The 22,505-nt window shown below is 51.7% G+C and overlaps 7 protein-coding genes across 7 annotated transcripts; 4 read left to right on the forward strand and 3 right to left on the reverse strand.

Moving 5' to 3' along the window:
* Positions 1 to 59: 59 nt before the first annotated feature.
* Positions 60 to 2,161, reverse strand: BO97DRAFT_442107 (NADH-quinone oxidoreductase subunit D). The gene is made up of 3 exons (XM_025698229.1): positions 1,380 to 2,161; positions 596 to 1,316; positions 60 to 541 (listed from the first exon to the last, which is right to left on the reverse strand). Exons 1-3 carry the CDS (start codon positions 2,046 to 2,048, stop codon positions 504 to 506), a joined length of 1,428 nt encoding a protein of 475 aa, XP_025552946.1. The 5' UTR covers positions 2,049 to 2,161; the 3' UTR covers positions 60 to 503.
* A 275-nt stretch (positions 2,162 to 2,436) lies between these two features.
* On the forward strand, positions 2,437 to 3,941 carry BO97DRAFT_387719 (DNA-directed RNA polymerase core subunit RPC40). Its single transcript, XM_025693608.1, has 3 exons — positions 2,437 to 2,519; positions 2,588 to 2,692; positions 2,773 to 3,941. The coding sequence occupies exons 1-3, from the start codon at positions 2,475 to 2,477 to the stop codon at positions 3,745 to 3,747; spliced, it is 1,125 nt and encodes a 374-aa protein (XP_025552947.1). The 5' UTR covers positions 2,437 to 2,474; the 3' UTR covers positions 3,748 to 3,941.
* A 10-nt stretch (positions 3,942 to 3,951) lies between these two features.
* BO97DRAFT_469469 (NEDD8-activating protein UBA3) lies at positions 3,952 to 5,831 on the reverse strand. Its single transcript, XM_025699846.1, has 6 exons — positions 5,555 to 5,831; positions 5,401 to 5,502; positions 5,346 to 5,351; positions 5,210 to 5,289; positions 4,858 to 5,154; positions 3,952 to 4,808 (listed from the first exon to the last, which is right to left on the reverse strand). Exons 1-6 carry the CDS (start codon positions 5,581 to 5,583, stop codon positions 4,057 to 4,059), a joined length of 1,266 nt encoding a protein of 421 aa, XP_025552948.1. The 5' UTR covers positions 5,584 to 5,831; the 3' UTR covers positions 3,952 to 4,056.
* Positions 5,832 to 5,965: 134 nt separating this feature from the next.
* On the forward strand, positions 5,966 to 9,275 carry BO97DRAFT_387724 (telomere length regulation TEL2 family protein). Its single transcript, XM_025693609.1, has 6 exons — positions 5,966 to 6,842; positions 6,895 to 7,239; positions 7,293 to 7,379; positions 7,428 to 7,971; positions 8,024 to 8,734; positions 8,803 to 9,275. The coding sequence occupies exons 1-6, from the start codon at positions 5,987 to 5,989 to the stop codon at positions 9,263 to 9,265; spliced, it is 3,006 nt and encodes a 1,001-aa protein (XP_025552949.1). The 5' UTR covers positions 5,966 to 5,986; the 3' UTR covers positions 9,266 to 9,275.
* Positions 9,276 to 9,387: 112 nt separating this feature from the next.
* Positions 9,388 to 11,861, reverse strand: BO97DRAFT_469471 (Sec1 family protein; the record flags this gene model as incomplete). Its single annotated transcript, XM_025699847.1, has 4 exons — positions 9,388 to 11,005; positions 11,061 to 11,272; positions 11,525 to 11,720; positions 11,784 to 11,861. The coding sequence occupies 4 exons, from the start codon at positions 11,859 to 11,861 to the stop codon at positions 9,452 to 9,454; spliced, it is 2,040 nt and encodes a 679-aa protein (XP_025552950.1). The 3' UTR covers positions 9,388 to 9,451.
* Positions 11,862 to 12,236: 375 nt separating this feature from the next.
* Positions 12,237 to 13,841, forward strand: BO97DRAFT_469472 (putative plasma membrane SNARE protein (Sec9)). The gene is made up of 2 exons (XM_025699848.1): positions 12,237 to 13,576; positions 13,632 to 13,841. The coding sequence occupies exons 1-2, from the start codon at positions 12,380 to 12,382 to the stop codon at positions 13,689 to 13,691; spliced, it is 1,257 nt and encodes a 418-aa protein (XP_025552951.1). The 5' UTR covers positions 12,237 to 12,379; the 3' UTR covers positions 13,692 to 13,841.
* Positions 13,842 to 15,321: 1,480 nt separating this feature from the next.
* BO97DRAFT_26209 (uncharacterized protein) lies at positions 15,322 to 16,031 on the forward strand. The gene has a single exon (XM_025690912.1). It carries the CDS (start codon positions 15,452 to 15,454, stop codon positions 15,923 to 15,925), a length of 474 nt encoding a protein of 157 aa, XP_025552952.1. The 5' UTR covers positions 15,322 to 15,451; the 3' UTR covers positions 15,926 to 16,031.
* The last annotated feature ends 6,474 nt before the right edge of the window (positions 16,032 to 22,505 follow it).

The raw sequence follows: 22,505 nt of genomic DNA on the forward strand, positions 1-22,505 counted from the left end.
TATAAGATGATCAGGTCAGGTCACGCCCAACTCCTCCCAGTCCTCCCTCTTAACCCGCAATGATCGGCTGAATATATAGCGTCGTCTCATATCTCCATCCTCTCACCTGCTACCATCGTTTCCCAGTGTCACGAGTAATCAAAAAAGAATAATTTTGAGTGTCACTATACACAGGGTTATGGTAAAAGAGATAAACGAGAACTTGGGACATGGGTCACGGTGGGGGACGACGAGACGAGAAACAGACAACATAGGAAATCAGACAGAACAAGCATTCAACGCCATGAAAACCAACTGAGTACAACTGATATATCATCCCAGCTCCTGGTCCCACACACATCCTTCACACATAATTGATATAGACGATTGTTCTTTTTTTCTCTTTGTCATTTGTATTCGCTTCTAAATTGAGAAGAAATTGATGATGAGCCACATATCAGAATCACGTGTCTTGGAGCTGTTTTACAGGTCTTGAAGATATTCAGAGACGCTTCATTCCACTTCTACCGATCGACTTCACCGAACACAAGATCCATGGTACCTAAAGGATAATTAGCGGGGTCGCTCTTTCTGGGACGAAGTTTCCACAACTTACCAATAATGGCGACGGCATCGGCCAACAAGTGGCCACGAGACACTTGGTCGAAACCACCCAAGTGGGCAAATCCAGGGGCACGGATCTTGCAGCGGTAGGGTCTCTCGCTACCGTCACTGACCAGGAACACACCCATCTCACCCTTAGGGGCCTCAATGGCGGAGTAGGTCTCACCAGGAGGCACAGAGTAACCCTTGGTGAAGAGCAGGAAGTGGTGGATCAGAGCCTCCATGTTCTCCTTCATGGCGGCGCGAGGAGGAGGGGAGATCTTGTAGTCCTCAACACGGACAGGGCCAGCGGGCATCTTGTTCAAGCACTGGTGAATGATACGGAGGGACTGTCGGAATTCCTCCATACGGCAAAGGTAACGGTCATAGCAGTCACCGTTCACACCAACGGGCACGTCGAACTCAACCTGGTCATAGGCATCATAGGGCTGGGACTTGCGGATATCCCAGGGAACACCGGAGCCACGCAGCATGACACCGGTGAAACTCATGTTCAAGGCCTCGGCGGCGCTAACGACACCAACACCCTGGGTTCTGGCCTTCCAAATGCGGTTGTCCGTGAGCAGCTCCTCGGTCTCGTCGATACGGTCACCGAACTGGGTAGCCCACTGGTAGATATCGTCGAGGAGACCGATAGGAATGTCCTGGGACACACCACCGGGGCGGACATAGGCAGCGTGGAGACGGGCACCAGAAACTCGCTCGTAGAATTCCTAAGACAGACAAACATATATTAGCTCAATAGAGCTCAATTGGTCCCGAGAGGAGCTGCATACCATGAGCTTCTCACGTTCTTCGAAACCCCACAAGAAAGGCGTCAAAGCACCAACATCCATGGCGTGTGAAAGGACGGACATGAGGTGGTTCAGGATACGGGTGATCTCGCCAAACAGGGTACGGATCCACTTGGCTCTTTCGGGGATTTCAACGTTCAAGAGCTTCTCAACAGCCAGGGAGAAGCACTGTTCGTTGGTCATCATGGAAACGTAATCCAATCGGTCAAAGTACGGCAGCGCCTGCATGTAAGTCTTGTACTCTATCAACTTCTCGGTACCGCGGTGGAGCAAGCCAACGTGGGGATCTGCGCGGACGATCTCTTCACCATTGAGTTCCAGAATCAGGCGAAGCACACCGTGAGCAGCCGGGTGCTGAGGACCGAAGTTGACAGTGTAATGGCGAATCTTGCGATTAGCCCCTGTGTCCGTGGACTCCATGTCGGCGGCGAACTCGTCTTCGGAATGGCCTTCCTTGTTGGCAAAAGATGTGAAGGTCGGGTCAGTCGGAATGAGGCGGGTCGCCTGGTAGCTGGTAGGCTCGGCCTGCCGGCGAGGAAGAGTCGTCGAGATCGAACGGCATCTGGAGATAGTGTTTCTGGAGAAGGTAGAGGGGCGAAGGCAAAGCCTTTTGGGCGCATTGCCCGCCAGGCGAGCGAAGGGAGCAGCCATTCGGAAGAGCGGGGAGAAGGACGAGGACGAGAAGAGGCGAGCGGCCCTCAGCCCAGACACAATGGGGTGTTGGAAGGAGGGGGGAGTTGCGGGAATTGGGGTGGGATTGAGGCGGACTCAGTGACGCCTTCTTGGAGGTTGCGCTTTCCAATCGAGATACATTTTGGGTAGTCACGTGAGAGGAGCTCTCTGGTCATCAGCCCGTCTCTGGTTGGTCTCCCGCTCGCCCTCTATAGCGCGGCTCCCTAGTGCCATCGACACCCACTGTCTCTGGGTGCAGAATAAACGGTGGGAGCCCCCTCCCGCTCCTTTCCGCCTTTTGGCAGAAGAAAATACTGCCGCTGCGGTCAAAGAACTTTTCTGAGGTTCCCTTCAAATTATTGTCCCTCCGTCACCACCTTCAATCCCTCACCTTTCTCGCCCATCATGGCACCCCTCATCGCTTCGCAGGAGGAACTCCAACGTAGACGGGTATGATCTAGACTCTTTTATCTGTTCTCAGCGGCTATCCCGATCACCCATGCTAATTGCGATCCTAGATCGTCGATATCAATCCCGAGACCGTCTCCAACTTCGCTTCGACAGATTTCCCCGGTCACTGGCCTGGCGAGTCTCACGAATGGAACCTGGAGAAGTTCCGTGATGTATGTCAGCTAATTTCAGCTCAGATCCTCAAGTGCAATTATCTTTTGCGCGCGTGCGCTAACATCCTACTCGCGAATAGAACTTCCAAGTCGAATTCCACCGGAACGACCAATTCGAAGCTTCGTTCTCGCTGATCGGCCTCGATGCATCCATCGCCAATGCATTCCGTCGCATTCTCATGGCCGAGGTCCCCAGCATTGCCATCGAATTCGTCTTCGTCCACAACAACACCTCCGTCATCCAGGATGAGGTGCTCGCTCAACGTCTGGGTCTGATTCCTCTCAAGGGCTCCGTCGAGGGTATCAATTGGATGCGCTGGTTCAAGAAGCCCACCGATGACGACCCGGAGGGCGGCAGCACCCCCAGCGACTACAACACGATTGTTCTGCGCCTGGACGTCACGTGTGAAAAGAACCCCAATGCGGATCCCAAGGAAGACGACCCCCGCAAGCTCTACAAGAACGCCCACATCTACGCCAAGGACATCACTTTCCACCCCGTCGGTCGTCAGGAGCAGTTCTTCGTGGGCGACGACGCCATTCAGCCCGTGAACCCTGACATCCTGGTCGCCAAGCTCCGCCCCGGTCAGAAGATTGATATGGAACTTCACGTCATCAAGGGCATTGGGGCGGATCATGCCAAGTTCTCGCCGGTCGCGACCGCCACGTACCGTCTCCTCCCCCATATCAACATCCAGCGTCCCATCATCGGCGAGGATGCTAGGAAGTTCGTCAAGTGCTTCCCCGCCGGTGTCATTGGTCTTGAGCAGGTTACCCGTGAGGAGGCTTCGCAGAAGGGAAGCGGATACGAAGGTCACGAGGGCGAGATGAAGGCGGTCGTGCGTGATGCCTTCAAGGATACCGTCAGCAGAGAGTGTCTGAGACACGAAGAGTTCCAGGGCAAGGTGAAGCTCGGTCGCGTTCGTGATCACTTCATCTTCAACGTGGAAAGTGTCGGCCAGTTCGACAGCGACGTTCTGTTCTTGGAGAGCGTGAAGGTCCTGAAGCTGAAATGCGCGAGATGGAAGCGGGGCCTTGTTGACCTTGCGCGCTGATTCGGTCTTCCTCGTTCACCCCTCGTCGTAAAATGATTTGAAGCTATATAATGCATTGGCCAGGCGTTGGATTTTTTTGTTGTGCTCGTGCTTTGTTCTCTGCGTTTGTACATTTACGAAAAGTTGGTCACTCAACCTTCTTTACACTTGTCGGGAGTCTGGACAGGGAAACTACTTCGAGATAGAAAAAGCAGATTTGATTTCCTACTTCTTGACATGGGTCATCATCGGAGAATTGTGTACTCCTCGTAAAGGCATGACAGTTATATCATTATGAATCTCGGATCAAGCCGGTTACTGTACGCCCTCCTAGCTGAAGTCTAGCCTGTACCGGAAATCGATGGTATAGGCAGGGTCACTGACTGCAATTTCCTGGCCGTCTGCAATCAGATCACCGAGTTTGAGCTTTAAATTGGGTCGGGTCTGCTCCTCCAGCTGCGGAGGGAACCGCTGGTAGAGGGTCTTCTCCTCGGTCCGCATGCTGGGCTTCTTCAGCTGCGCTTCGGGTCGCTCTCCCAGCGTCTCAATGAAGGCCTCCAGTGTCATGTTGGGATCCACGGTCATCCTCCGAGCAAGGTTGCCACAGACTGGGCAATCAGGTTTCTTCTCCGCCTCGAATGTGTACGTGTAGACGCCCTCCTCCCCAGCGTACATCATGTAGTTCTCCAAGTAAGGGTTGCACGAGGTGGCGATCTTCAGCGCTTCGGATGTGGTTGCGGCAGCGATGACGGCATTGGTCGAAGCAATGGCCGGGATGATATTCTTCACCACGCCTTGGGTCATCTGAAAGGTGACTCCCGAGATATGGAACTGCTTACCCCGTTCGAGCGCCGCGTTGTAGATCCAGCCGATATGTTCCAGGTCGTCGCTGTCGAATGCGTCATCTTTACGCTGTTCCTGCCAGGCAATCTGGTGGGCCCATTCGATGCAGTGCTGGGGCTGGCGAGGAATGGTCGCAATGGTGCAAAGCGGCACCGCAGGTCGTGGCGCATGCATGTCCAGCTGGCACTCGATGCAGGAGGAGAGCGTCGGCAAGATCACACGAGCCTGGCCCTTGAATCCTGTTCATCGATGAGCCTCAGCTGGGTGTACAGACGGAAAGATACCAACCTTCGGTTCCGCCATCAATGAGCGGCTTCAGACTCTCCGGGTTCTCGAAATCGGCCATGCCAACCAATGTAGAGTTGATCCATCGTCGGGCTTCGATGCTGTCGAGGCCACAGACGATGATCTTGAACTGCATGTAGTAATCTTCATCTTTGTCTTGGATCTTGCCAACATAAGGCGTGATCTTCACTCCTTTGACCCGTCTTTCCACAAAGGCGGCAGCAACCTCGGCTTTAGGCTTGCCGATATCAACTTGACGGAACAGGAACTGTCGGTTCAAGTTGGAGATATCAATAGTGTCTGTACTTGTAGATTAGCTGGTGTTCATGTCGAGATTTTCTGAAGGGTGGCTCGCCCATGTCAATGACGTGAATGTCTTTGAAACCTGATAAAGCCAGGTTTTTCAAGATCTCACATCCCAGTCCTCCAGCGCCTCTTATGACGGCCTAGTTAGCTCTAAGTGAACTGATGGCCATCGATCCTGAACTTACATGACTCTGTTACATGTTAGTGAAGTCAACGATCAATGCAGACACCTTTACTTACAGAATTTTAGACGACTCTAAAGTGCTTATTGTCTCTGGTCCGGGAACCCAGTCTTCGTCGCTGAACGGGCCCGATCTTGTTAAGACATTATATAAGTGCTTCCTGGCCAGATTTAGCACCGATGAACATGATCAAACGGTCTGGAAAACCTCACCATCGAAGCGTCTGGTCTATAGCAACCATTTTGCTATGGCGAGTCTCTAAAGAGCCAAAGAATGTACACCGGGGCTGTTGATACTCCAGGTTTATGGAGCGCGTGTATCTCACTTGTACCGCCGGGATACGACCAATAATCCGTTGCAATCTAGATCCTGCGCTAGTAACCAGCTGAAGGATATGATCTCGTCGTGTTTCAGGATTTCAACCTCTTGTATCTGAGTCTTGGAAATTTGCGGACGAGGATCAACACAAGAAGTCGAGGTTGACGAGGGGTAGCAAGTTGGAGTTGAATCATCGATCGTGGAGGGATCCCAAATACAACGCCGCCGCCTCACGTGATCCGGCAATCCATACAAACTCCTTCCACCTGGAGTAAACTCGCTCTTTTACACCACAATCCAAATCTGGCCATTTGCCCACTCGTGAAATGGACAGTCTTCTTACAGTCGTGAAGACGGTCACACCTGATCGAGAAACTCTTATCTCGGCTGCTGCCGAGCCGTCACAATCTGACATCACCTCCGACAAGCGGGCTACATCCGAACTCGATCGGGATGCCTCGTCACCTGAGAGTATACTAGCGCTTCTCAAGTCTAAGCCTGACCAGGATCAGCTCACTCAAACTCTCGCAATAATTGACCCTTCGAATAAGAAAGCTAAAATAGAAGGTTTCGACATACGTGTTCCAGGTCCCAAAACAGCGCAGATCCTCAATGTCCTGGTCACCGTCACAATTCCCAATCACTGGGATGCCCTTCATGCGGAGTCCAGAAGATCCAAGTCGAGTTCGAAGCTGCGCGCTGCCTTGCTGAGGTGTCTCAGTAGCGTCGCAGGTATCAGTTGCCTGTTGACCCAGCTTCGCTCTCTCATCACCGCCTGTCGGTCATCTGCCCAAGAGGCGAATGCATCTGGCCATCAGCTTCAGACTAGAGGCATACTGTCAGTGATATGTGCTTTATTAGAGCCGCATGATCTAATGTATCGACTATATGTTGATATTGAAGCTCTTTACCGCAACTCAGTCCAGAAGCAAGTGGCATGGAGGGAGTTGCTGTCTCACGTTGCCGCTAGTAGGATTCTATCGACTGCTGCGGAAGCGATATCACTGATCAAAGACCTTGATGGAGTTGACTCTTTATCTTGGGTGGGAGAGGGGCCCAAGTACGCATCCTGGATTGGCGCAAATATATGCCATATGGCCTCGAATATAGCTCTCGATAAGGAAGATGCCTGGAAATCTGTGGCTACGTTGACCGGACGATCGTTGAGTCTTGGGTACACTGGTGAGATGCTTTGTCCTGTCAATGTGTTTTCAGTAACTAACTTGCTTTTTAGACCAGCTGGTACGAGAGATCTATTTGGGACTACTTGTTCAGGAGACAAATTTCCAACAGTATGGCCTCCTATTCAATCATCTCCGGTTGAATGAGCAGATCGCACTTGCAGAAGCCATTTTCAGGGATATTGAAAAGAAGCATTTCTCATCGATCATTCCTGGTGAGACAGAGGGTGTATCTCAAGAAGTGCTTGGTTCTGTGGCAGCCTTGTGCGCACTGGTCATAAAGGACCGACCGCATATACAGGCACAGATTATTGAATGGCTTTCAAAGGGGCAGGGTGGCTCCATACACTCTGCCGAGCTACGGCGCGCTCTAATAGCAGGCTTTGCTCATACGACAGGTGAGAGTCGCTGGACCATCGTACTAGCTACTATACTGACATAAATCCTCGAGATCTGATGGTCTCTCTGGTCACGAAGAGTCTCGGACAGTCCGGCGACAAGTTTTACATCCAGCATACGCCAATCAGATGTCAAGAGGGTACTGTGTTCCTACGCCGCCTATCTGATGCCTTCTGACGTATATTAGCAAACACTCAGGTCATCCTATTGGCTTGCGGGTATCTCCAGCAAAGCGATCCGCTCGAGGTGATGCGTGTGGGACGGTCCGGGATATTTTTGAGCACTGTATCGAATCGTCTGGCAGCTTCGTCTGGGCGAGCTCGCTTTCTCGGGATGCTCATTGGTACCGCTATCTCGCAATTGATAGAACCAGCAGGCAAAGGTATGAAGTTTGACCTTGAAGAGATGGAAAGTAGCGAAGCAATGTGGTATTTGAGCCTGCTCAATACACAGGACAATGTTGGGACACTTGAGTCAATCAAGCTCCTTCAAAGAAGCACACCACCAACGCATCAAACACACGCACATAAGGTCTCTTCCGCAAGGGGAGCAGGCTCCTCGAAGAAAGTCAACACAAGAACAGCCAAGATCCTTGCGATTGAAGAAATCGAGGACTCCGAGGAAGAATCTGAAGATGAGGATCTCGTCCCTTACGAAAAGCCCGACGAAGACTTTTCGGACGACGACGACGATCCGACAGTGGTTCAAAGGAACAAACCAACAGCACCAGTGTAAGCTCATGCCAGGAACTCTTGTCACAGTGTAGCTCACTTATCTCTTCAGGTATATTCGCGATCTCATTACGTATCTACGAGATACGGAGAATATCGAACGCTTCGAGCTAGCCGTCTCTACTGCTCCTTTCCTGATACGACGCAAGACAGGGTTTGGTACTGAGCTCGCTGAGAACATAGAAGAATTAGCTCTCGTGGTGGTGGGCATGCAGGAGCAAGGAAAACTTCCTAAATTCCATGAATACCAGCTTCAAAGCATGATCGCGTTGATAGTCTCGCAGCCGCTGAAAATGGGCCACTGGTTTTCGGCGCTATTCTTCGACGGAGACCTCTCTCAACCTCAGCGTTCTGCTGTCCTGACCGCACTAGGCTTGAGCGCTCGCGAGCTAGCTGGCAACGGCGAAGCAGATGCCAAAGTCCTCGGCCTTCCGACCTTACCAGATGCCTCATTTCCGTCAAGGAAGTTGCCAAGCAGCCTAGAAGCCATTTACTTAACAGAGTCGCCTATCGCAAGCCTCACTAAATCCCTGTCGCAGGCTTCCCTCGAGCCCCTCGCAGCTAGTGCCGAAGAGTCATTATCTGGTCCCAGCGCGCTGAAGGTGCGCACATTTTCCACCCGAATGGAGGTGGAAAAGAGACGCCAGCAGCGCGAAGCCCAGCGGCAGAAGTCGACGGTCAAGGATCTGTACAAAGTGCTGTCGCAGGGATTCTTCTATCCTCTGAAGGGTCGTTTCGAAATGATGATGCTGCAGTTTGGCTCGTAAGCTCTTCATCTCCGGCCCAATCCTTTGACAATCCACTAACCCTTCATGCTTTCTTTTTTGTTAGATCGACTGCTCCCTCCTACAATCCATTCTACGTTCCCCATCTCCTGTGCCTGTTCGTCCAAACGCTCACCCTTGTCGTCTCGACTATGGGCCCTCACACACCGTATCTACCCAACGTCACCGAAGAAACACTGTCGTTCTTACTGTCGCTCCACGGCCGCCCTCTCGCCGAAGACCCAGGTATTCTATCTGCGCTTCTCTCGTTGTTCCTCGCAGTCGTGGATCTGAACGTCGCGTCCGGCACAACCGGCGAGGAGCGGCTGGTCACCGAGTTCGCGACTCAAGTTGTGGAGCTGCGCGACTGGGTGGGGGAGGTCTTCGAGAGGACACCTGCCGTGCAGGATTCGAGCGATCCACGAGAGCATGTGAGGACGTTGGCTGCGGGTGTTATGGTGAAGCTTGGGGAAGTGATGGAGAGATACCAGGGAAGACTGATGGGTGTAAACTCAGGATTTAGATATTAGTTGCGTCGCTGTTCATAGATTAATCGTACTTCGGTCTCTCGCAAGACGCCTACGTTAGAGCATCAACAGACGTGCCCACCTCCAATAAAGATTGTGCTTTACAGACAGAACAGTAGTCATAAGGGTTCATGCTATTATGCCATCATAAACAACAATTAATCCTCCAACCTCGTCCCCCAACCTCACCTATGCAACCTTCGCAAAACTACCCTTCTCAATCGCCGCCTCCATCATGCGATCCCCATTCACAATACCCGTCGTACAGATCACGATCCGCCGACGCGGGGCCTCCTGGGCCGCGATGAACCGCAACGCAGCGATCTCGGTGAAGGTAATGCCGCCCAGGAAGAAGACATACACGGTCTTGACGGCGTGGGCGCCGCTGATAGTCTGCCTGGCGCGCACAGCCTTATCGTCGCCTTTCTGCACGATGCTGAAGGTCGCGCCGCGGGCGCTCTTGACCACATCCTCGAAGCCGAGCCAGCCCGGCGAGGAGGCGCTGGCGGGGCTCGGCGCGACAGTCGCCACGGGCCCGCCCCGCACCAAGGACAGGACGTACGGTTTCTGCAGCACGCACTGCACCAGTCGGATGCTTAGGGGCGCGAAGCCGCTGTACACGTAGGCCACGTCGTTGGGATCCTTTTCGCTGACTTCCTCGACAACGAGGCGCAGGGTTTTGCGGAGGGTGTTGTAGTTGGTGCGGCTGCTTGCGCTCTGCTGGTGGTGGTGGGATCCCGTGGTTGTGGAGGTGGTGGTGGTGGCGGCCGTGGGGAGGAGGAGAGCCGTGGGCGTGGAGGAGGGGCGTGGCTGGAGGAGTTGCATCTTCTCGAGGGCGCAGAAGGTCAGCACGTGCTGGTGGCCGTAGGCTTGGACGATCTGCCGCTTGAGGTTCTCGAGGTCCCGCGGCCGGAGTCCGCCAGACATGCAGGACTCGAGGCATAGGAGGCGCAGGACGGCGGGGAGGGGCACGTCGCGGGCGATGAGCTCCTCCACCGCGTCGTGGTGGTAGGTCGGGTCTGCGCCTGCGGCGTAGTTCTGCTGCACCTCGAGGAGCTTGCGGAAGATGTCGGCGCGCGTGTTGCGCATGATTTCCTCGGCGAGGTTGGTGTGTACGCGGAGGCTCTGGTGCTCGAGTTGGTAGGAGGGGAGTTTGTTGACGAATTCGCGCAGCTCCGTGGTGGTCTTGGCGGAGTGCCGGCTCTCATAGTCGCTCTCAAGGCGCCGCGCGACTTTATTGAGAATGTCGCCAACGATGGCGAAGTTGGCGTCCCGCAGTTGGCTGAAGAGCTGGTCTGAGGAGTCGAGCTGGATTTTGCGCTTTTGATGTTGTTTGGAAGAGGAGGCTGGTTGCGGGCCTTTGGATGACTCCTGCGTTTGGGGCACGGTGGTCGCGCCGCCGACAATGGAGGTGTCGATGTCGGCTTGGTTATTCTTGATGCCGACGGTCTCGTCGATGAGGCCTTCGTAAGTCAATTGGGTTAGAAGAGGGGTGCCGAAGTCGACTTCGCGGTCGATGATTATGAGGCTCTCTGTCGTTGCGCTGGGCAAGAGACCGCGAGCTGACACCCCGGCGAGTCCTGAGCTTTCTTCAGCGTCGAGCTCCTTTCTCATTCGGAGCAGGAGGTCGGCTAGTCGTCGTGCATGGTCACCTTTGCCGATGATGCGAGGGAAGTATCCATGTCTCTGTTGGATGTCCATGAGAGCCTTCGCGGAGTGAAAGATGCATCCTGGATTCTTGTGCTGCGCGAACATTGGTTACTCGGCCTTAGAAAAACGTTGCACCAGGCTTTCTTACCAGGTAAAGATCGCTAAAAGCGTCCTCTAGCTCCAGCGACAATACATCTTGCTCCAAAGGCATGAAATACAGTGGAAATTCGGCAATGTTCACGTCTCCGATGATGCCTGCTTCCTCGAGGATTGTATTGCTTACGAGTGTCCGTCTCGGAACCCAGAAAATGGAGATTTCATGTTCAATGTTGCCGTTTCGCTGAAGGCGCTTGATTTGTTCTAGACAGATGTTAGCTCATACTGATGGCCCTCAAATCAGACATGTAAAGGAGAGAGAAAGCCTATGACTGAGCTGGTATCTTGCAAATGTTTGGTATATGGGAACCTTCGACCGACTACGTAGAGTAGAGGATAATCTGCGTAATCTACAGTCTGTCCCGAGCGAGTCTCCCCAGCGTAGCACAGAAAGAGATATTCTGAGATTTTACGAAAGGGGGCAACGAGGTGGTCATCAGGAAGAAATCGACATACCTGCCACAGCCCGCACCTGAGGAAGCTTCTCGGCATGCGCTAGGAAGACAACATTGCGCTGAGAGGAGTCCACATTGCCATTTTCCAGCAGAAAAACGCGATCTACACCGTACTCCTGGAGCAAAGAGAACTTGACGAACAGCCCGACTGGACCAGCCAGGTCTTGACTGACGATGAGGTTCTTCTTACCGCGTACCTGCGCCAAAGGGTTTCAGCCAGTGCCACGAGGCGACAAGAGGTAGAAGCAAGCCTTACTCACGCCTTCGAGGAGGGTCAAAAGATCCCTACGCGCCTTATCCTTGAAATAGTCTGCATCAGACCCGGGATACGGCGCCATGACTGCCAATGAGCATTCCTGATGTGTAGACCAGGACTCGGGAGTGATGACGGAGATCCGCGCGGACGTTTCCGGCGGCGACGGTTTGGTTTGGCTGGTTTGGCTGGTTTGATTTGATTCAAAGGTTTGGTTTGGCGGAGGTTTGGAAGGGTCCAGCCACTGCACTAGCCATCTTGGGCTTAGTCTCAGCACAGCCTGTCACGGCCCCCTCGTATCAAGGCCGTCATAACAGCCTTTATCCTCGAGTTCACTAGCTAAAGCCTCGGTAATAGAAATACTCTCCGCTTTTCATTGTGTCTCAGGCCTTCCCCTCCAAATCCAATTATAGTGCCTGAGGCGTTACTACTCCCCTGAACGTTGCCTGTCGCTTTTCCATTTCGCTTCGCCCCTCTTACATCTCCTTTTTCTTATTCTCCCAATATCTGTCCTCTTTCTGATAACTGGCGCCCTTTATTTGTTGTCCTTCCTAATTTACAGACATTCTTACTTTAAACTAATCCGTCCACTGCTCTACCGCCATGGGATTGTTCAAAAAGTCCGGGGACGGACCCGACGACGACTCCTCCAACCGCCTGGCACTGTTCGGCTCCCGATCGAAGAGCAAGAGCCCAGCTCCTCCCGCGAACCCTTACGCCAAACCGACTCCCATAGACTCTTATACGAAAGCCAAGATCCAGGCTGGTGTTGCCCCTATCCCAGCCGGACAGGATGCCGCCGCATTCGCCCCTGGCCCCGCCAGCAGCATCCCCGGAGACAACAAGCAAGGATATGCGCCGAACCGATACGGAAACCAGGGTGGCTATGGATCTGATCGCTTTGGTGGAAGCACCAACAATGCTGCGCCGGCCTCCCGCTACGGCCCTGGCGGCTACGGAGGACTGGGCAGCACCGATCCCAACGACCCTGCTGCCGCGGATGCCAACAGAGATGCACTTTTTGGAGGAGCGAAAGAACGAGCACAGCAACAGCCACAGGCGGGTGGCCCCCCACCTCCCTACTCCGAGGGCTCGCCGGCCTACGGAGGCGGCAGCAACGAATATAACACATCTACGTATCAAGAACGGCATCTGACTGCCGAGGAAGAGGAGGAGGAAGAGATCCAGACAATCAAGCAGGACATCCGATTCATTAAGCAAGGTGATGTGGCTTCCACCCGCAATGCCCTCCGCATTGCCGCACAGGCCGAGGAGACGGGTCGGGAGACTTTGGCTCGTTTAGGCGCACAGGGAGAACGCATTCACGATGCGGAGGCCAGCTTGGATGTTGCGACCATTGAGGGACGGATCGCCGAGGAGAAGGCCAAGGAGCTCAAGACCCTGAACAAGAGCATGTTTGCTGTTCACGTGTCCAATCCATTCACCAGTGCTCGGCGGCGGCGCGAGCGCGATGAGCGGATCCTCGACACCCACCGACAGGAGAGAGAGACCCGCGACGGTACACGGAACGAGGCCTTCAAGACCAACCAGCGCATGGAGCGCACATTCCGGGAGATCGATAGGGATGCCAGCAAACAGTCTACTCGTACCCGGACCAACGTCGCCGACCGTGCGAAGTATCAGTTCGAGGCAGATAGCGAAGATGAAGCGATGGAGAACGAGATCGAGCAAAACTTGGACCTGCTTGGCGGTGCTGCAAGCCGTCTGAACGGTCTCGCCAAAGCCACGGGCAAGGAGTTAGACGAGCAGAACCGTCACTTGGAACGTATCACAGGCAAGGTGAGACAGTCTTCTCCGATCTGTTGGAATCGGACTATGCTGACAATTTCTTTAGAGCGATTTCGTCGACGAGCAAATTGCCATGAACCGCGCCAAGCTGGACCGGATTCGTTAGACAATCCCGATATCATACCTTATCCTATGTTGACTGCCTGGTGCTGTCGATATCCAAATGCACATATCCCATTTGCTCGGCGTTTCTGGGTATACTACACTCGTACTTGATAGAATAACTACATTTGCTATTATTATCATAAAACTACAGAACTTTATTTGGTAGAAGGGGTAATGGTCAATAGAAATCGTACTTTTGCCAAGGTCCAGTGCTTGGCGAATTCGAAGTTGTCTGGTGTCTGTCCGACATCAGCAGGGTCTTGGAATCGGATTACAGCAAAAGCATCTTCGACATCTGTAAGCCATGTCAGCCTGACAATCTATTTCCAACGCTGTAAACCATACATACGTACCAGGTCCAAATCGGTGAAACAGAGTAATTCGCAAAACATCGCCCACCGTCTCGAAATAGTACAGGACGCCCGGAGTCGGGCACCGCCGATTCTTGCGGGTTCCTGTCTCCAATCAATAGAATAAATCAATCAATTTTATACGACGCTCGACGCGTCAACCATAACAGTAATGTCAATCTGAAACACCACCACCTGCAAGGATTCCGAATCTCAAAGCTAATAAGCTGCAATCATGACCTTTTGCTTCCATAAATCGAATAAAGTCCCACTTCTTACATGTTTCATCTCCTTCCAGCCCAATCACCGACTCACATCGAAGATCGTTCAAATCCCGCAACGGCTTGGTCTTATAGTGCTCTCCACTTGCATAGCCCGCGATACTGCTAAACCGTTCTTGGTCTTCAATATCTACCTTTCCTTTCGAGAAGATATTATATTATTGATAATGGAGCCAAGAATACGTCAGCTTGAGGATTGCCCCCGGGCCCCTTCGCTTGGGTAAATCCTCCCTCTAGCCACCCTGGTCAGGAGTGTTAGGAGTGTTTTGAGTCCTCATTGTTGCCTATGTGCCGTGTCTCAAATGTCAAAGGTGTCAGTCGATGCTGTTAGACTCGGCGGCCTGGATCTACGTTTCGGATCCTTCAACGGCTTTCTGGACTCTTGTTTCGAAGGTGGGACTTTTCGAAGGAGGCAATATGGTTTCAGGTTGTTCTTGCCCCGATGGACAGATCATTTGATGGATGTATATGAAACTTGTGTTTTGTTTCTCTTTTCTTGTCACTTCAAGGATGGTAGGGACGTTTGTGTATGTACTGCATGCATGTAGTGTGGCAATAGGTTTATGTTTGCATCCAAGGGAGTGTTTTCTCATGGCCATTTAACTACCACCTGGTCAGAGTATAGATATACTTCCAGTGTGTGTTCCCCGATGTTATAAATCTTTGTGTTATGGGATTCATCAGGGCTTGGATGTACTAATGCTATGCATAAGTCTATTGCTGTGCTGAATTTTAGATATGACATTTGATAGATGCATTCAGGTCTTGTTGTCTATCTATCTCACATACAGCTCATTAACATCGTGGAATCAATCTCAGAAATCCCGGAACAAAATACAAATCACGCGCATACATCCTCTTCCTCCGTGAAGCATCCAGGGTAGAACACATTATCATACCAGTAAGGACTACTTCTGTCTAACGCACCACTCATACGCATTTGCATGACCTTACGCCTTTCCGCGTCAGCTCAGCCTATGGCACTCTTCCGACCACGTACCGTCCTACTCTCTAGCTGACGCGAGGCATGGATTCTTACTGTACTTGGAATGTGTTTACTCTGCCAGTTGCAAAGCAGAGCCTACATCGACTAACGGAGACTCTCCGGCCTCACCTCGAGACGCCCACATATGAGTGCATCTGCACAGTATTTCATAAAACTCCCCGTCTCGACTCAGTCTCAACAGACGCTTCCATCCGGAGGGGAGAAATTCATCACCACGAGGCTAACGAAGCCTTCTGCGCAGCCTCCCATCCAGCGTGCCAAACACATCGCACAGCAGACCAGAGGGAAGCTCCTACTTGTCCGCCGAGATATCTCGCCTGTCCACCATGGAACTAGACGACCGACTGTCCTCGTGAGCGAAGCGATGTCCAACAAGACCACGGCGCAAATGACTGATTCAGAAGCCATACCAAACGAAGAACCTGAAGGGGCCAAATGGGCTTCAAGGGGAAGCCTCGCGCCGCAGTCATGGACATGGACGGGCAAAGCACATCGCGCAGGCTCTGGGATTCAGACTCTCTCTTGTGGAATGGTTTCCAACCTAATGAGCGGAGGTATTCAAGTCACCTCGTCGCTTGTTCTTGTGCTCGTGCCATGACTGTGAACAGACTATTCCAAGCCGGAGGCGTGGTTCTCGTTGCGTAGCAAGGTATTTGGAGTCAGCTTTCGCTGAATGCTTGTCTAAATATCATTCAGTGATCCAAAGGAGCTTCACAGCTCTCGTTCAAGGCATACTTTGCAACACGGAGGAGGGCCATTGATATGGTGCTCAGTCAACCAGCTTAGCCAGTCCGGCTATAAGCCGGGATCATGCTCACTCGCTCGGGCTATCGTCCGTCCATGAAAGCGCGGGTATACGTGGCTACACGTTACGACCGCAACACAACGGGCTGGCTTCGTGTAGATTTTATAGCCATGGACGACTTGTGGAGTTATTGGAGCTGTGCGCAGAGCAGTATGGTTTTGGATGAGAATGTGTAATCGGAAATGGACGGTTGCGCAGTATAGCATCTGGCTATCGATTCACGTCAGCGTCGGTATCCGGGGGAGCATGAGGATTCAATTACCTGGGGCTTACTCGCAACCTAGTCTAAAGAGTTTTCGACATCTCCAGGCCGAATAGGTCTCTTCTCGTTGATGATGACCCGTTCCTGGCTATCAGGCATCACCACTGACGGGCGATAAGGTTCCTGCTCGCGCTGTGTCGGCGAGATGCTAGGTCTGCAATAATCATCAGTTCTCGGGCAAGTCGAGTTGACTTCAGGGTCTGGTATCTGGGGCAAGGAACAGGCCGTGCGCGGCGACGTTGAGTTCTAAGCCGGTAGACGCGGCAGTCAGTCCTCCGCTTTTCTGGATTATATGAGAGTGTGATATAGGTCAGGCGACAGGCGGTTTCCTTGCTTATACTCAAGAGGTGATATCGATTGAAATAGAGGGAGTATGCTATAGTTCTAAGGGTACCGCGGGATAGACTTGCCATGTGTTTGAGGAGTTCGTGTGGGTGCATGCGATTAGAATATATGTCGTTCATCACCTGAACCCTGTGTGTATCGTGTTGGACTCTTCCTATCTACATCTACCGAACTGTTCAGTAGAAGTAGTATATAGTATCTTCCCCAAGAAATGGATAGGAGTTGTAATACTACACCTAAATAATTGACTACATGTATACAGTGCCCTTTTCCACTACCATATCCCAATCCTACAGTCAACTTCCGTCAATAAGTACAGAGTACTCCGTACACATCAACATCATCACCCACCCCCTACCAACTTACAATCCCATCCTATCGATAACCAGAAATAGAATCCTAGATGATGAGGTAATTCCCTCCCCTGTTGTTCCCTTGTCTTAGCGAAGAGAGACAAGCAAGAGAGTGACTTCATTCCTCCGGCATGCAAAGCCGCGTAAGCCGACTCCATCGCCCCATGTCATGTGTAGTCTTGGCGTGCGTCGCAAGCTCCCCTCTAATAGGGTGGGGTCACTGGGGGCTTCCCGTTTCCACATCCACCTTTTCCACTCTTGAGGGTTTGTTTGTATACTGAGTCAGCTGTGGTATGTTGGCTCTACCACCGTCGTGGTGTTGGAATACCTTTTGCCGTCGTTACCTTGTGTTTAGTTGGATCTGTTCTATTGGATTGTGGATTCTTATTTTTCTTCTGGGGAGTTGTGCTGGTAGCATTCTCGGTCCATCATTAATGCAACAGTCAATTTGAGATGCATTTTAGATTGCGCCTCTTGAATGGGAGTGGTAAGAACTGTAAACCTTTAGCTTGTTGCTAGGTTAGTGAATACTGGTTTTGAAGGCTTGTGTTGGTGTCGGGAAGGATTGGATGGTACTGGGAGTAGCGTCATCGGCGTGCGGCTGGTTGGCATGATGCTGACTGGTGGAAGTGAAATGGAAGCGAGAAGACTGCCTGGTCGGAGGCATGATGATTATGATGATGATAATGACACTCATGTTGGACCACGCAGTGCATCCGAGTCATCAACAACATGATGCATCATAGCAGAGAGCGTGTGTGATACCGATAGCTGTCTTGACGCACACTTGCAGCATTGTACTCCCTACAAAGCTTCTACCCCCCGGGTCTTTCAAAAGACACAATTAGGCTCAGAATAACCTCGCGCGACATGGGCCGATCTGTGGAAACGATTTCCAGAGGCGGACGGGCGATAAAGTGCTGCTTTTCCATCTATAGCACGCCAATGAAACACCACGAATGTCGTGCGCTCAATCCTGAGGGATTTCGAAGCAGCATTACGACGCTCAATCAATCTCTGGCTGCGGGTGAGGTTGGTTACCTTGCCCGACAAAACATGTGAAGCCTAGGAAGGGCAGATGGTAAAGTGGTAGGTATACCGAACTTCCACTGTTGTCGTAGTCGGCAGTCTCCCTAGGATAATTGGATATGGTGAATCCTGTCTAGTACTAAGTCCAGTAGCGACGAAGAGGTGGTGGATCTAAGACCGGAAATGCAGGAATCCTCCCCTACGCAATCCCTGAGATCTTTTCCTCCCCTCGAAAATTGATTTTAGTTCCCGTGTCTGTATATCCAACACGCGGGACGGAGGGGGAGAGGAGTTTATGACGTTGCGCATCTTCCCTATCCTGGAAGGATGGATGCAGGGTCCGCGAATATATCCATTGCGATATGAGTATTATTAGAAAAGGAAAGGAACTCTTTGCCATCAATTAGATTGCTTGACGCATTGGTCAAGCACTAGCGATATTCGAGTGAACGAATGACGTGAGGGTCGAATCTGACGGCATCGCGTCTCTTTTTGGCTACTATCTCCAAATCGCGACCGAGTATGGGCTACATGTCGATCTATGTTCCATTTAACAATCGGTTGTTCCAGCCACGCAACCAACATGCAATCCTTCATCAGATAAACTCCCCTCCACCACGCAGTTGTGTCTCAGATGCAGAAGAGAGATGATGATGTCGTGAATGTCTCGAGACTTTGACTATTGAGCAGAGAACAATGGGCCAAGTCAATAAGCTGACATATGCCAAGGCCAGGCGGGGTCCACTTTCTGCACACTAGGTTTGTTTTCCCGCCCGCCGGAGTTCTCTCTCAAGTCAAGAGGCTTGCTGTCGCAGGAAGCTTGGTACTGGAGCGGTTTTTCAGGGTCCTTGATTTGCTCTTCAAGCTTCCGGCGTTGCGTTCCTGACTTGGACGCCTGTCCGTTCGCCATGTCTTACTTGTCTGTCTCAGGATAGAACAGCCGGTCATCAAATCTGACGCGTCACGACGAGACTGAGATTGAATTGCTGGACGGAGCCCGACTGACTGACTGACTGACGCACAGACACCCACACTACCTCTCAGCTGAGCTGAAGAGTGCTGGAAACCGCCAGGGATGTTGGATTGGACTTGAGATTTGGGACTTTGTCTGTCCCTTTTGCTCTCCCCCTCCTTCCCCCCACTCTTTCCTTAGTCCCCTGACGGTCTCCCTTCCAGTGCACACTGTTCCTGCAACTAAAGTTCTAGGTTACTATTCACCACGCAAACAAACAGTCTTGGAGTCTGGACTGTAGAAGAAAATCCTGCCTGCCTATTCTAGGCCCCCTTCGATTATTGAGCCCCTTGGGAATCGTGAGCTATTGTGACACTAGGAATTTCCTATGGTGACCTCCAACAACAAAGTGGACTAGATGAGCCAAGTGTTGGTGCAACCTCTTTCAGTTTCCCCCCTGAAGTCGGGTGTGATACTACCTTCCTATACAAGTGTACAAGCCAGTCCAGTCCTGCTTGAATCACCTGCCCGTCCAGACCAAATAATTCCATCATGACAACCCGCCCGCGCTTCCCATTTCCGCAGGTGATATCATGGGCTGGACTTTTTCCTTCTCAGTCCAGCCAACCAGAAAAGCTACATTAAGCCTCTTGCAGGTTAGCATGTTCTTGTGAAGAAAACAGTGGAGCCCGGGCTGCTGTTGGTAAAAGAGAAAGGCCCGGCGTGTTTCAGCTGGCCACTAGCCCCGTTACCCTGAAAGAGGGAGCGAAGGTGTGTGGCAGTCAAGCAGTGTCTCTCCTCTCAGGATCGCACGCAGGGATCTATGTCTCTGGTTCAAACGGGGTCTTGCGGGGTTTTTTTTTAAAATGGAGGCCGACACCTCAGGGCTCTTTGAGTTTGGACTTAATTGTTGGGTCGTTTAGAGCTTCGCAGATTTAGAGTTGAGACTTTGGCTGGTGGTCAAAGTATGTCTTTCGGCATTGAGCGACTGACAGTTCTGTCGTTGATCCCCAGTTGAGTAGGTATGCCAAATGGCCCCTCTTTCTCCTATTCCACATGCACAAGATGCAGACGGTGATGGCAGATTCATGGTGGTGGGGGGGATTTCTTTTTGTTTTCAAGTTCTTTGCTGGAAGAATCACTAGACTAACTGGGCCTTGAATCTTCCCTCCCCCTCAGTGTCTAAGCCACTAAATAGCCCTGCACTGATTAGCTACCCTATACCCATCACAATTATAACCAAGGGAATTTGCCAAACACGCAAAAACCCTTGCGGCTAAACAACAAACCATATCCCTAATCGAGTATAGCGGCTCCTTCTCCCGAGCCCAAAGCGGGTTAGCGTGGTGAGATGGCGCACGCGTCAGCTGTGGTGGGGCTTTGCTGCTGATTGGGTGATCTTCTGGAGCCAAGCTCGGCTATCGACTATCTGCCGTCCCCGGGGGCAGTGGCTGCATTAGCCTCCCCCTCCCTGGCTGGCCTAGCGCAGGGATTGAAATTGAATTCTAAGGCACCGGTTGCCAATAGCCTCTGCCTGTTCTTCGCAGCTGCCGCTTGGGGCTTGATCTCACCTTAGCATGGAGTTTCGACACTACAACTGAGAGTACTTCCTCCCCGGGGAGGAGAGCAAACTGTCCACAGTCCCTGTAGTCTGAGGCCACTGACCCGCCCGGCTCAATTGGGCTGGTGATGTTGGAACTCGCCGACTAATTAGACTGGCCAAGTCGCCACTGGATTTCCGCTTCACTCCGCGGGAAACACGATCCAACCTTTTTGCAGAGGACTCGCAGTGCACGCACACACTGTCAGTAGCTGAGAATGTGGATCAATAGTACAATCACTCAGATTCTGGCTCGTGATTGACTCCGGCGATATACCGGGGTCTACACCAATAGTCAAGGTACACTCGGAATTCCTATATACCAATCTTCATATAGAAGGTACCTGTGAGAGAGGTCTCTCAAGGCCTGAACCTTTTGCCGCGCCGCAAATTATATAATCCTTGGCAACCTGCTTTTCCCGGCTTAGGTCCCTGTCTCAACCACTCAGCCGGCAACTGTGTCTCCACTCCACCACTTACTCCTCTTACCTTTTTCTGCCCTCCCCCTTCCCCTTCTCCAAAGGACAGCGCAAGACCCATGTTTCTATCCATAGGAGAGAGAGTTCTCCGACCACACTCTAACTTGTCCTAACGGAAACTAATTGACCCCGTCAAAAAAATCCAGCCATGAACCATGCTAGGTCACCTGCCAGTTCTGCCACTACGGGAACGAACCAAATGTTGTTCCGTACTAGATCCATACTCAATCCATATCCCGGAGCGGAGACTTATGTGCTTGGGGATTGACTGAGTTGTGCCGATTCGATATGTAGTTCTTCCCAAACTTCTGATTTTGACTTTTTCCCTTTCCCCTTTTGAACCTATCCAAATTTATTTTTCCACATTTGGCGCAGAGAAGAGAACCTTGAAATGGCAACGCTACACCTAAAATCGCAAAAGAAGGTCGATGGAAAGTCCAGTTCGAATTCGATTTCTCTTGGCACGCACGCGTGATCTCCCTCCCAAATTTCGGGTAGGCAAAGCATTGCTTGCCCCTGCAGCGAAGCCACCTTTGAATTGAGTTTCTTGGGTGTATTTCTTTTTCTTCCTTCGGGAGAGAGGCTACCTATATCCATACGTAAGCTAATTATATGATCGTGCGTTGGTTCTCGGGTTGGTCACCGGTATGTAATCCGTCCTGTTGAATCGATGTCCATTGCCCACTGCACAGCAGTCAAAACATGTACCATAGTACTCCACATCTGGATGCCTGTCTATACTACGATACAAAAAACAAGACGCCAAATACTGTACCTCAATTCCTGAAACTCCCCTGGGCACGGTCAGAGAAGGCATCAAGCAACCTACAGTATCAACAACAACAAGAGACACCGTCCGAACTCGGACAAACCATCTCTATCATCTCTATCTATATTAGCCGGCCCCCAGTCCATAACCCATACTCTAATCAATTCCCTTGAACGCCATCATGTCAATCACCGACGATCTGCCGTGGTGGGATCTTGCCAAGAAGGGAGCCCCGTGCAGATTTGACAGATGATTTTTCCAGCCAACAATATTTACTGAGTATATCAATTAACTTTCCCCTTTTGGTCTTGGTCTTGCTGTAGTTCCCAAGCCCAGAGAACTTCCCGTGCTTCCCCTGAAATTGACAGAGTGGGTGCCTTCGTTTCAGAATCGCATGTTCTTCATACTCAGCATGGTTTACCCGTAGGAGTACCTACCTTAGTCCACCAGTGCAGTAAAAGTCAGAACTGAGGGAGGGAAAGGAAGGGAGTCTGTTCATTTCCTGTTCCTGGAAGAGCCAAGACCAAACTAGTCAATGGTTTCTGCTTTGACAAATCGGCTATTGTCTTAGTTAGTTATCGGGG

The sequence above is a fragment of the Aspergillus homomorphus genome (genome assembly GCF_003184865.1).
Source record: "Aspergillus homomorphus CBS 101889 unplaced genomic scaffold BO97scaffold_11, whole genome shotgun sequence".
In the NCBI taxonomy this organism is placed as follows: domain Eukaryota; kingdom Fungi; phylum Ascomycota; class Eurotiomycetes; order Eurotiales; family Aspergillaceae; genus Aspergillus; species Aspergillus homomorphus.